The 13,555-nt window shown below is 38.1% G+C and overlaps 1 protein-coding gene across 3 annotated transcripts in view; it reads left to right on the top strand.

The window, feature by feature from the left end:
• ripor3 (RIPOR family member 3) overlaps positions 1 to 9,558 on the top strand; it is a 70,580-nt gene extending 61,022 nt beyond the window's left edge. The window contains exons 13-26 of one of the 3 annotated variants that reach the window (XM_079241613.1): positions 258 to 384; positions 754 to 905; positions 1,086 to 1,298; positions 1,814 to 1,904; positions 2,251 to 2,517; positions 2,604 to 2,749; positions 2,839 to 3,004; positions 5,162 to 5,291; positions 5,394 to 5,558; positions 5,959 to 6,123; positions 7,194 to 7,396; positions 8,575 to 8,658; positions 8,751 to 8,841; positions 8,933 to 9,558. In XM_079241613.1, the coding sequence (XP_079097739.1) occupies positions 258 to 384; positions 754 to 905; positions 1,086 to 1,298; positions 1,814 to 1,904; positions 2,251 to 2,517; positions 2,604 to 2,749; positions 2,839 to 3,004; positions 5,162 to 5,291; positions 5,394 to 5,558; positions 5,959 to 6,123; positions 7,194 to 7,396; positions 8,575 to 8,658; positions 8,751 to 8,841; positions 8,933 to 9,033 (2,101 nt within the window). In that variant the 3' untranslated portion in view covers positions 9,034 to 9,558. Of the gene's footprint in view, positions 1 to 257; positions 385 to 753; positions 906 to 1,085; positions 1,299 to 1,813; positions 1,905 to 2,250; positions 2,518 to 2,603; positions 2,750 to 2,838; positions 3,005 to 5,161; positions 5,292 to 5,393; positions 5,608 to 5,958; positions 6,124 to 7,193; positions 7,397 to 8,574; positions 8,659 to 8,750; positions 8,842 to 8,932 lie in introns of those variants that run through there. The other 2 variants (XM_079241614.1, XR_013771339.1) reach the window with 2 other exon arrangements.
• The last annotated feature ends 3,997 nt before the right edge of the window (positions 9,559 to 13,555 follow it).

Raw genomic sequence — 13,555 nt, 5'->3', positions numbered from 1 at the left:
TAATGTGTTGCTGGAATGGAAAAAAAACAATAATCTGATGTATTTTAACAAATTGAATTAAGATAACAAGTAAAACATGATGTGTTTTGGGTTTCTACTTTCTGCCAGGAAACAAAACTCTGGTGCTTGAAAATGTAAGATTAACTGTTGCCTATTTTCGAAACCCTTCCAACTTTTTCTGATTCATGTTTGTATCTGGAAAATAAGTAAAAAGCTTGATGTTCATCTTATTTAGACATTTGCATTTCTGTGTGCAGTCCATTTGACACCGCTGAGAGGCTGAGGCCGCTGTCTGTCAGCAAGCAGTCGGTGTCCAGCAGGAAAAGTTCCGTTTACAGCTGGACGGCACCCAGCACCCCCTCCTTCACAGAGAAATATTTCATAGTAAGTACACAAATACACACACACACACACACACAGAGAGAGAGAGAGAGAGAGAGAGAAAAAGTATTGGTATATTTAGAGTTGATGGAGAGTTGGATTAATTCAGAACACAATGAGCAAATGTCATTCATAGCTTTGGTTTCAAGTTTTGTTTTGCTTATTTTTGCCTGTTTTATATTTCATATATACTGTAGATGTTGATATAGATTAATCTAGTGTATGTATATTTGTTCATTTATGGTGAAATCTACATTTTTCTTGTCCAGAGCCACCCCAGTATCTTCATCCTGAAACTGGTTGCTAGCACATTCAGAGTAAATTGTAGCATTACAGTCTGATGCGTAAACTCTTCTCCTTGCCTTTCTTTAGTCAATGGTGGGCCAGCTGCAGGATCAAGAGGGTTCCCTCCCATCTTTGCAGCCTAAAAGTCGTCATAGAGGAGGCGTGTCTCTGCTAAGCTACCTCTCTAACCCGTCTCACTCCTCCGTCACGTCGAGCCCTCAAAGCCCACACACCCGAAGGTTTGTATCAGGGGAGTCCAAAGAATGAAATGACAGATAAATGTAGTTGGATTTAGAAAATACAAATAAAACTTGAATGTGATCTTCCTAGCAACAATCAGATTTTTTTTTTAATAAGACTTTGTAATGGTTCTGGAACTCAGGATACTAATCGTAGTATGTGACCATCAACCCCCACAGTCTCACTCGGGCTCACAGCTTCCCTTCCAGCCACAGTCAAGGCACCAGTCTGGGGGGAAGTCAGACTCAGCTGTCACTTGGAGAAGAAGAGGAGCAGGAGATGGAGGAAAGGATAGATGTGAGGGCTGGTGAGGAAGAATGGGAAGGTGTATTAGAAACTCCCTCATCATCAGTAGAAGGGAGTAAAGCTGCTTCCCTTGCTGCCATACAGAGGTGAGGATCACAAAAACACTCAAAACTTTCAGAGTTTATTATAAATCATTCCTTTTATTTATTTTTAGTTGATCAAGACACACAGAGCCATCAGAATCACTAATGTCCATGTTACTGAAGCGGGGTTGGTTTTGTAATATACTGAAATGTACGTATATTTCAGTGTAACTTTACTGCTGAGACTCATTTGTAAAATATGTCTTGCTCAAAAAAAGCACAGTTGGAGTCTGTGGGAATTAAAAACTGAATGAGACCTTTGGCCTTTCAAGCAGGAGTAACAACATTATGTAAAAAATCTGGGAGCGACCTCTTACTCTGGAATCCTCTTTACATCACCCGAAACAGCACAATTCCCATGTAGCAAACAATCAGATGTCTCCACTTTTTTTTAGGACATTAATGCCTGTCAGTTGTTTAGACAAGGAGGGTCTCAGATTTGGGAGATATGTGCAGGGTGGTTACTAGATAATACTGTAATAACATTGTTATCGATTATGTTTCCACCTTGAATGCAGGTCCAGCACTCCAGACATACTCAGAAAAAACACAACAGGAGAACCAGACCCCGAGACACCTGGTGGAGCTCTGCAGCAGGACAACAAGCAGGTGAAAAGATGCTGAGACATTCCTGGAGACTCCTGGAAAAACTAACTTGGATTTTGCATATAACAATAAATTACAGCATTTTTCTTAGCTTTTTTTTTGTATATTTGTTATTTACAGGTGAATTGTAGTGGTTATCAATTAAACATATTGTATGCAAGCAGCCATTTATTACTATTAAACAAAGTAGATTCAAGTAAAATAGCAGAAATATTCTATTCATAGATGTGATTTGATAAATGCAGCAAAGTCAATCTGTGAGTGGTTTTCTTTTAAACAACTGTCCTCCGTTTTGTTCCATCACCTCTTGACTCATCAAGCTTCATCATCTTTCTCATTTTAACTCTAGGAGTCCCCAGACAGTCAGGGGCCGTTTGTTGCAGCCTCCCCAACACCATCCACTCAGCTTCTAGCTGCCTCTCCATCCTCACCCACAGCAACAACAGCCCTGACACCAGGCAGGCCAAGGGTGAGCGGGGCCCAGCGCAGGGCTCTGGCCCTCAAGCTCGGAGCCTTGATCGCAGAGCTAGAGAAAACACTACAGAATCAAAGCTGCACCGACAAGGAGCTACGAGCTCTGGACCACCAGATTCTGCACCTGGCAACCATACTAAAGGTACCCGTGTGTTTGCACATAAATACTTTTATACATCTCAAAAAATTTTTAAATATCAAGTTTAATATTTTGTTCTGCTCCTCCAGAACGACCTCTCGCTGCTGAAAAGCTCATCATCTGAGGAGACTCTAGCTGTCGAAGAAGTCTTGGAAAGCTTTGACTTCCTTTCGAATGACTTCAACGCAGATGATGACACTTCCTGTTTGGGTAGTTTGAAGCTGAAAGACAGCGGGTGCGTTCACAAGCAGACAGAAACAGCTTCCACTATGCATCGACGTGTTCTTCAACAGCTCGTATGACCTTTTTTTTTTCCATCTTCAGCATCAGCTCCTTCCAGCAGAGCACTCTGAGGAGTCTCGGCCTCCTGTCTCAGGAGAGCCAGTCAGCTTCAGAGGAAGAACTGGTTGTCGCCCCGCTGACTTCTGGGAACTGGGGTCTTGACCAAGCTCTGGAAACACACCTGGATATCTGCTCAGTCCTGTTGCAGGTAAGCTGCTCATAAGGTACCAAACATTGATTGAATGACATTGTAGATTTTATCAGAAATTATTTTATTTGTTTTATTTGTACCTGAATGTCTGAAACATGTACCTCTGACGTACTTCAATAGAGGATGCTGGTTTCATCATGATGAGGAATCTACAAAAGGAGTAACGCCATGAACAGTGCTCAGAGGAGGCATAATCAGGCTTTAATAGAAGAGAAGTCGTCTTTGGCTCTTGTAGCCTTTGTTGTTCCTCAGCCTGGACTTAGTTACGTAGGGATGGATGAACATTTCAGGTCATCTTCATCTGTTTTCTGAGATGCTCTTCCTGACTCTGAATCCTCTTCCTCCCTCCCTAAATCTGAAGTGTTTTCTCCAAGAACAGTCAAAATGTTTTCCACACACTGATCAGAAATATTATCATTGAAATGTTTCAACTAGACCGACTGTCAAAGAGCTCCATGTTTCATGATGAACATCAACAAACCTACATGAACTTTGTCCCCTTCTCGTTGTCCAGCTCGGTTCAAATCTTAGTGAAACATTTGGTAAGAACATCATTTCTTTTTGATGTGGATTTGATCAAACTAGAAGTCAGTTGTATTGAAAAGTTACCGGAAGTCTCTTTCTTTCTTGCAGGTTTTTAATGTATCCCTGCTTCAACACACCTGACCTAAATTAAATGGATCCAACAACCAATGAAGTTCTGCATAAACAACTGATTCATTTGAGTCAGGTGTGTTGCTGCAGAGATATGTTGAAAACCTGAAGGCTGCAGCTCTTGTGGGACTGAGTTGAATAAAAAAAAAAAAAAACATCTATTTTACTTGAAAGTTTGTTATTATGTCTTTTTTTAATGTTATGACATTGGTTATGTTTTTTTTCCTGTTTGTCTTCCCGTACTTCTGATGATGATCAGTTTCATTTTCATACAGTTGCCGTACAACATTTTCTGCAAGGTTTTTAACAAGTTTTGCAGCTGGTTGTCTGGTTTTTCTGTTCAGGTTTTGATTTACAGTTGTTGCTGTTGGTTCTCTGTTTTGTATCTGTTTCTCCTCTTTAGTTTCTTTCCTCTCTGTGGCTAAAAGTTACATGACAGCATCAATAAAACCATAATTCTGCTAGCTATGATTCATGACAGGACATGGTTACTGAAAATAAATTAAATAAATGAGGCCTTTTTGGGATTAAATCTCTACTTCCAAATTTATTAAATCAAATTCAGTGAATAGTAGCAATGTAAAACCCAACATGAAAAAAAAACACATGCTCACAACCTGACTGTTTTTGGTAAGTCTGTGTAAAGATTGCAAAGAGAGACATATTATTAAAAACCTAATTTTAATATAAAATCAGATGTTTTATTTAGTCAAGCTAAGATTAGCTTAAACTAATTAGCAAACAGCTGAAATTACATTTAATATAATAGGAATTTCATTCGTGATGACTTTATTTATTGCCCATGTCTCATGTCATTATCTAGACATGCAGATAGTCAGTGTAACTCTAATTTAAAAGGGGGAAATGGTTTCTAATTATATCTTGTACTCTAAAGAAAAATTAGGCAACTTGAAATCTCCTTTGTTTTTTGTTGGCTAAAATTTAGTTATTTAAAGCTACTTATACATAAACACTAAGAGCTTCCACCTGTGATGATTTTATCAAAATGTCTCACTAAGTGATCATGTAACATTAAACTTTTGGTACAACTAGACACTTATTTGTTCTTCTGCATGACAGACTTTAGATTTGTGCTCTTCACCACTTTAGATAAATCATAATTCGCAGGGTCAGTTGCACTGTGTGAGCTTCCACGAACCACTTGATGGCAGCAAAACCAATATCACTAACCTCCATCCATTCATGAATTGGCTTGAAATGATGTGTATGTTGATTTGTGTATGTAAAGTGCCCTGTGACAACATTGTTGTGAAGTGGCGCTATACAAATAAAATTGAATTGAATTGAATCCATCCATTTTCTTAACTGCTTAGTCCCATTCTGGGTCACAAGAAGCTGGAGCGCATCCCAGCAATTGTTGGCCGAGAAGCAGGGTAAACCCTGGACAGGTCGCCACTAACTTCTAGCTTCTCAACTATTTCCCATTTCCTCATTTGTATTTCTAGTTCACACAAATGCACATGATTTTGTTTTCCTCAGATGATAAAAACAATTGATTTCGGGCCATCTCAGAGGGAGCTGCTGGAGGAGATGTCTCATCAAGCTGACGTCCTGGACAGAATCAGCTGTCTGCTGCTGGAAAAGAACAACAACATCACAGCTCAAGCGAGTCAGTGGAAAAAAACTCCTCAACCAAAATTTGGCATTGCTTAATGCAATAAATAACAGATGTAACCTGGTTCCACATGTTTTACACTCATCTCTCCTGCAGTCCTCCCTAAGGCCCAGCGATCGAGGGATATTCTTCTGTTCTGGGAGGAATGTGTGAACGAGACCAGTTCTCCTTTCTATTGCCACGTTGACAGCTTTTCCAGGTCACTGAAGAAACGTTACACACACAAGGTGAAGGCCAAACAGCCTGGCCAATCAGAGAAAGGTACAACTGCACGGCAATCAAGGCCCTTAACTCTCCAACTGCTCCCCAGGTGCTGAAACTTAGCAACCCACTGTTCTTTATCATGTCTACAAATGGGTAAAATGCAGACTAATGTCCCAATAGGGATCAATAAAGTAAAACAGAAGGACAAAGTGATTAGAAGATGGCTTGAGCAGCATTGCAAATGGATGTGATGTTTGATATAAACAGCAGCTTTTCATTTTTAACCAGTAGGTGACACTAACTTTATTCCCAACGCACAACAAAAATATTATTCATTTATTTATTGAACTATTGATCTAGAATTGTATTTATTTTCTATTTGTGCATTTCAGTCCTCTAAAGGACTCTGTGGGGAGCTCTTGGCTGAGCTGAAAACCATCGTCTCTCTCCTTTGCAGTGTTTTCTCAGCTCCTGCAGCAGGTCCAGGCAGCCTGCAGAGTACTACCTAGCTGTCGGGCCCTCTGCAGCCAAGAGAGGGTCACCATCTTCCAGCTTTCAGTGTATATGAAGCGCTGGAACTTCCAGGAGCTTGGAGAGCACATCTCCCATCTCTCCAAAGAAGGTAAAGCTTCCATTTTTAATCAATTAGTTGCTTTAAATTTAATTTATTGTTGCAACAATGCTTTTTTAAGTATGGATCTTTTCCTTTGGTTCAAATATTTACCCAATGAAAACTTTTATTTAAACCAGATTGATTTATTTGAAGTATCTGCAATAACTAATGCAATCAATTTAATCAAAATCTAATTAAACTTTATTTATAAAGCATTTTTCCTACAATGAAATGTAACATAGTGCTTTACACATTATAAAAGTACTACAAAGAATTATCTGCGACGGACTGGTGTGCGATGGACAGGGTGTACCCTGCCTTTCACCCAAAGACGGCTGGGATAGGTTCCAGCTTCCCCACAATACTTCGTTGGACTAAGCGGATAGGATAATGAATGAATGAACAAAGAATCATCCATCAGCTCCACCCTTCCCACACATTTAAATCCCCACACCTACACACACCCAGCGCCTGTTTCAAACACTTTCTGAATCATCATGCATACAGCTAGTTATATGTTGCTGAGCACAGAGGAGCCTGGTAAGGAAACTATCACAAGGAACGTCTGCACCAGGAGTTGACCAGACCACGACAACAAAGGCACCAGCACACATAAATTTCAGCGGCTTGTTACAACACATAATCTTTACTCTCAACTGTATCTTTCATAGTATTTCAATGTTTTTTAGCTGTATAAGAAGATTGTGCAAAGTAAAAGTAATATGTGATATAAGCCAAATAAATTCCACCCAACAATTTTGTCTGATGTAGAGTTGTTTACAGTTGTAAAGAGTTTTACATCTATCACTGTAAAGCTGATGTTTTAGTCTTCAGTGGAGATCTTATTTAAAGCTAATTGTGTGTTCATAACAACAAAGAGTATCTGACACCATAATGATTGAGAGTTGTGAAGATTGTGGTCAGGCTGGGAGTCAATAAAATATAATAAATTAATTTTAAAAAACTCCTCTCTCTTACTATCAATTATATTTCAAGATAAGAAGTGACTCTTAAAATTTGAGCAGTGAGCCTACATGTAAGGATTATGTTATTCATTGTTATTCCTTGCTATGTTTCAGAGTACATCCTGTCAGCACTGAGGGGCCCGAAAAGAAGGCGGGCTCTAAACAAACTACGAGGGCGAAATATCATGGAGCTCCTCCCACTGGGATGCACCTTGCAAGTTCTTGCCGCCCTGCAAATTGACTCCAACCACAAAATATGCAAAGCTGCATCCAACTGCATGTGTAGAGCAGCTAGCTGTAAGGGCTTCAGGAACAAGGTGATAAAAATGAATGCATTACGCAACTTGGAGTGGGATGGATTATCACGGCAAAGGAGAAAAACAGTTACACAGATTTGGACTTTGTCCGCACATAGCCAGGTTTTTCCCACAACACATGCCTGTAACGTGAGGTTAGGTGGCAGAAAATAATTGTCATTAATCTCATCCTTCGCCGTTGGACTTTTATGTGTAGCGGTGTTTGAGCTTGTGAAAACAAACAAGCACAAAGCGCCTGAACAATGGATAACACCAGCACAGTTTTGAGGACGTCCATAATGTTGTAAACAAAGATGGCACATGTGACGTCATGGCATTTTTTTGTTGCAATGACGTTTTAAACCTAAAACTCCGGTTATATATGTCCACATGCAGACATGTAAACAAAGTATTTGCAAATCTTCACTTTGATTGCAGGTTTTTAAAAGAATAATTTTTGATTGCATAAATCAGGCTTTTTGTGTGGATGACAGGTCGAATCGGAGAAAAATATCTTTGTTTTATGAGAGACCCTGCTCTGTGTAGACAAGGCCTTAGACAGATTCGTGAACAACATTTGAAGATAATGTTCTTTTGTGTGTGTAGAAAAAGTTTTAGATCTTTGAGTGCAGCTCACAAGAAATGAGAGCAAACACAAAAATGTTGCATTTATATGTTTGCTCAGTGTTTTAGATAAATGTAGTCTGTATATTTTTTCACAAATGTCTGGTGACCCCCTGAAATGATCCACTAAACACCCAGTTTGAGAACCAGTGGTTAAGAAGACAGTAAACCAAATTCACGCTACACCAGGTTGCTATGCTAGATATGCTAGCGGGGCTGTTAGTATGCTACCAGCCTTACTAGCATAGCTTTTAGTTCTGTCATCAGTATATTTTTTAATAGTTTAATAGTACAGTATGTTTGAAATTTATGCAAATATCAGTTTTCTCCTCTTCCTCTTGTTTACTAAACTCACAAGAGCGACATAGAGTGTTTGAGTTTGTGTAAGTTGCGCTTTAGAAAAGTGTCCATTTAGATTCACGCTACACTGGGCTGCTATGCTATGTTTAGGTAAGGCTGTTACTATGGTAACAGCTTTATCTTGCATAGTGTAGTAATGCAGCATAGAAGATCTAATATAGCAACTTGTTAGAATGTAATACAAATCAAGTTTATGTGTTGACCGTCTTTTTTAGGCAGTGGCTTACTACACAGAAAGTCTGAAAAGCTCGGATGTTCAGATCCAACAGGGCTCTTGTTTGGCTCTTAAATGCCTTAGGGTAAGTCTCACACATTAGATCTCTAGAGACACAGAAATACATACATTTAGTTTTCATTTCCTGGTTCTTTATTGAGTACTTTTATTTGTCAGGCTACAGAGAGCGTGGACCACATTGCAGATTTATGGAGATCACCCGATGAAGATCTTCGTAGCACTGCCAGAGAAACTATCCTCTCCTTTGGTGCAAATTTGAGTCTATTTTAGATTCAGAAGTTTGTTCATTTTTTCATGCCATATAGTTTTAATTATGTTTCCTTTCTGTTTATACGCAGGTAAAAAGGGATACCAGGCCTTCCAGAGGATGGACCAGCTGTATGCTGAAATGCAGGAAGAGGCTTACCAGAACCAAGAGACAGAGATTACCATTCTATAGAAACTATTCTGGAGATGTGACCAGACACAAAGAGACACATGATCCCAACTGTGAAGACTCAAGATTAGATGTAAAGTACGCTTATGTCTGAGTTGGAAAAAGTTCATGAACCTGCAGGTTTTAAGTGATTGGAAGAAAAACATGTCAGTGGTATGTGCAGAGGAAGACCATATGAAGGTGACTTAATCTCTCTCTCTGGATGAATTGTTCTTCGCTGATGATCATCAAGGACTCCGATCTCCACAACTCTGTATTAGTTTACTGAGAACTTGAATTCATTTCTGTCAGATACATTTAAAATGCTCTGTTGTATATAAAGTGACAGAACATTTTGTGCAGCTTTGAAATTATTTGATGGTGCTGGGACTTTTAACGACCCATTTACATGATTCTTATTCTGAAAAATGAAGGATAGGTATATTTTGATTTCACATAACATTTCAAGTGTGTGGTTGAAACTAATAATTAGTTAATATCCTAAATATTTTATAAATAAGCCCAGAGATACTGAATAAATCCAGAGTGATAGCCTTGAACTGTGTCTGTGAACTATTTGATACAGTAAGAAAATTCAGAATGCTTTTTGATGGAGAATTTCTTGGACGGGGAAAAACTAAACAGCTGCTTCAACAGGAGATACCAAGGGGTCAAACACAACTCAAGAGATGTAGAGAAAAAGAGCCAATTGCAGATTATTTGTATTATTTTTTTCCATTTTTGTGTTGACTGATATGGACAGAAAAAGAAACCAACAGTATGACATGCTGTCCTCTGCTGGTTGCCCAGGTAAACTGTAGCCGGACATGGACCCTGTGGATGTTTTCACCCACAGCAGAGCAGCTTTGGTACTGGTTCCAGTTACTGCTCTGACAGGGATATTTGACATTTGTGAGGACAATAATAACTGGCATGAGATAAGTGGTATGAGAAGGAAATGTGTTGGCCAACTGTTTCTGTTAGACAAAAAAGTCTGCTTCATAGATAATTATCATGCTTCTGTAAGTTTTTGGGTGCAAGAGGAGCTCTAGAAAAAACTCAGAACAGGTTCAAAATTTCCAGCCAAGACTTTTAATCAGAAATGACCGCATCAAGTCAACCACAGAGCTAATATCTTGCAAAGTTTAAGGAAAGTGGAGCAGCACTATATTTTTTTTATCATGCTATCAGGCAGAGTTAGCAACGCGTTTCACTGTCTCCAGCTGCTTCACTTTCCTCCATGGAGTGGATTTCTTCTCAGATCTGGAAACAGGCGACATCTGATCTGTTCCAGGAAATCTAAAACATGTTCACCTTTTACATATTTAGACCTCCTGCAGAACCGCATGTTTCAGGATTTGCACTTCAGAAGGAAATTTTAGACACCTAAATATGTAAAATCAAAATGCTTCAAAGTCGCCTGTAAGACGAGGGGTAGCCGAACAGTTGAGGGAGAATAAATAGGAAGGTGAAGGAAGTGAAGCATGAATAAATGAATGTGGATGAGAAAGATGTTTAGCAGGTGTTTGCATGTTAAACAGCTGCTCATACAACACAAAGTGAATAATATTTGCTTTGCATAAATTTCCCACGAACATTAAAGCAGTGGATGAAAATGATGTTGGCTCATGAGATGTTTTGTGATCGCAGTCTTTTAGTGGGAACTTAAGTAAAGAAAAAAGAAGTAAGAAATCAATCTAAAACTTTTCAAACTCAGTCGAACTTCCTGTCAACCTTTACCTGGAAGTAAACGTCCCTTCCTACGATGCCCGATTTGTATTTCTTAAACAACACATTAAAAAAATGAAACACATATGGAATCAATACGGCTGGAAGATGTTCATTAAACTGTTTTAACTATTTATCGACAAACAGATCAGCTATGCAAGATGAAACCTTATCAACCTTATTTTAATTTTTATTTCAATTTCTTGAATAAATTTTCATCATTTTCACAAGTTTCGTAAACCTCAGATAACCAAGTGTTAGTGAACATAGCATATAACATACCTTTTATAGCTGGATAATATACAAACCACATCTGTGTAGTCGGTTATGGTGTCATTTTATTTTCTCATCAACACTGCTCTGGATTATTGTTTCATTTCTTTCATCATCTTGTCGATATTAGTCATAATTTTCTGTCAAAACTGATTATATTTTGAAGAAGATGATTTAAAAGTCAAAATACCACCAGATGTGATGATAATGCAAAGTTTAGCAGCCAACAATGCCAAAGAAAGCAGTGGTGTAGTGGTCCCCCAAGAAGTAGGTATTCTCTTAATTTGTTGCCCTTTTTAAAAAAAAACAGAAAAAAAAAAAAAGTAGACCAGAAAAATGTTGTTTCTGAAAGTGACATGTAAGACTACTCTATTTAATTTTCCCCAAAAATCCATCAGTATTTTTGCTCATTGTCACATAATATCTGCTCTTCTGTTTAAGGGAGGAAAAGTTATGAAATGACTAAACCAATACTGGCACACAGACTAGTAAGAGACAAGCTTATAGACATATATACATATATCTTTATTATGTCTGTGTTCAGGCTAAAGTTAACTTTGATGGCTAACTGCACCAGTATAGGATAGCTAACCTTAGTAAAGCTACTGGGTGACACAGGTACATGTGGAGGGATGTTTATTGTAAAAGCAGCATCACATGGGGTTTGGAATTGGGTATGCCAACGCTGGCTGAAAAAGAAGTAGGTATAGTCCACGTATACCCACCTATACCCCGGACTGTACCATTGAAAGAAACATTGATAAAACTTGTGATTTGATGAACTAATTAAATTTTGCTTAACTTTTTACATCAGGTGGCAATGTTATTGTAATAATCAGTCAATTATTTTCTAAATCCCAGACCATTTTTGTTTAAATAAAAGAAAAAAAACAATACCTTATCTTTGTTTCCACTCACAGCTTTCTAGAAAAGGTTCAATACTTTCAATCCTTCTTTTCACTACATTCATCTGCATAATCAGAGTTGTGCCAATAGGTTTTTTTTTCACAAGCATATTAAAAGGTGATTTCATATGTTTTTACATGACTTGATTCCTTCCTTTCCTATATCCTTAATTCAGTTATTTTATATTTTATTATGCTAATGCACAACAATGCTTACAACTAAGTTTGCGCAGCTGCATCACAGCTGGTCGCTGATTCGATGGACTGGCGACCTGTCCAGGGTGTACCCTACTTCTCTCCTGCTAATTGCTGGGACATGCTCCAGCTAAGTAGTACTAAAAATAAATAATTAAAACAAAGTCATCCCAAGTTTCTTCACAGAGTCCAATTCAACACAATTCATTGGGTTGAAGTTATAATCCATCTACATTAATCCAGTTTATAATTACTGTGTTTGTGTAACTTCATTTATAAAACAAAAATAATTGCCAGCTTAGAAGAAAACTAAATTCAGGTTTATGGAGCGGAAGTTTATCAGCAGAAGAAAGCCCACCTTGCCCATCAGAGATACAAACAATGTCCTCTAAAGCCAGAGTTCCCATGCATGCAGCGTCCGTGTCTATGCTGAAGTTTGAATCGAAAATCTTGTTGCTAAGACATAACAGTGCTTACCACCTGATTACTGTGCTGCAGCATAACAAGACATACAGTGTATATAAAATCTACATACTTCAGAAAAAGAATTGAATGATGATCTAAATCTATTGGTCTCTTTAATTACTTTAGGAAGTATGTTTTACAAAACCACAAAACTCATCTGTCAACTAATATAGTTATTGTCATGTATGCAACCAATTTATATGGATATGACTACATGCTAGATAAAAATAAAATCAAATGAAATTAAACGAAAAACACTTTACTGATTTGGAGACACGCTGTGGAAAAAAATAAAGAGTAAAAGGATGAGGAGTCTGGACTGGCGTGAACAAAATTAACAAAGTTTTTTGAACAGAGAAGAAAAGGAACAAAGAGTTACAAATTGCAACTGTCCAGAAGTCTTATAGAGCACAAGTCTGGAGGAGTTCTGAAGAGATATGAACCTCTTTTAAGCCGCAGTGAGAAAGACATCAGCAGGTCGTCATAAATCTATGATTTCCACACCAATGTATGGAAGTTTTCATCCAAGGTTGACACTTCAGACTCTCTGGCATCTCTCATCTCATAGAGGGCCCCTCTTCAGATTGAAGAGGTTACACTCCTTATACATAAACAGTCTCTATCTGTATAGATTAAGGCTAGTTGCTTACTATCTAAAGTTCACGTATGCTTTACGTCAGGGAGGAGGATCAAACAGATAACTGATAGACATAGTGTTCATCTAAAAAATACTGCGGTCGACCTGACCTTTGCGTAGGGATGCACTCAAACAAAGGCTTTTATCTTGAGCAATAAAACAACACATAAAGATTCATATTACCATATAGGATAACACATGTGACTGTAAATAACATGAAATACAATAAAATACTATATAAAATTTTCACTACAGACACTCCAGGGTATGCGGAAAGTAAACAAAGAAGGATAACTTTTCTATGTGACTTAATATGTGACTTCAATTTGTATAATGATGTGAG

Source organism: Telmatherina bonti, assembly GCF_933228915.1.
Source record: "Telmatherina bonti genome assembly, chromosome: 6".
Taxonomy (NCBI): Eukaryota; Metazoa; Chordata; class Actinopteri; order Atheriniformes; family Telmatherinidae; genus Telmatherina; species Telmatherina bonti.
The sequence above is the reverse complement of the archived record's forward strand: the minus strand, read 5'-3'. Positions and strand labels throughout refer to the sequence as shown.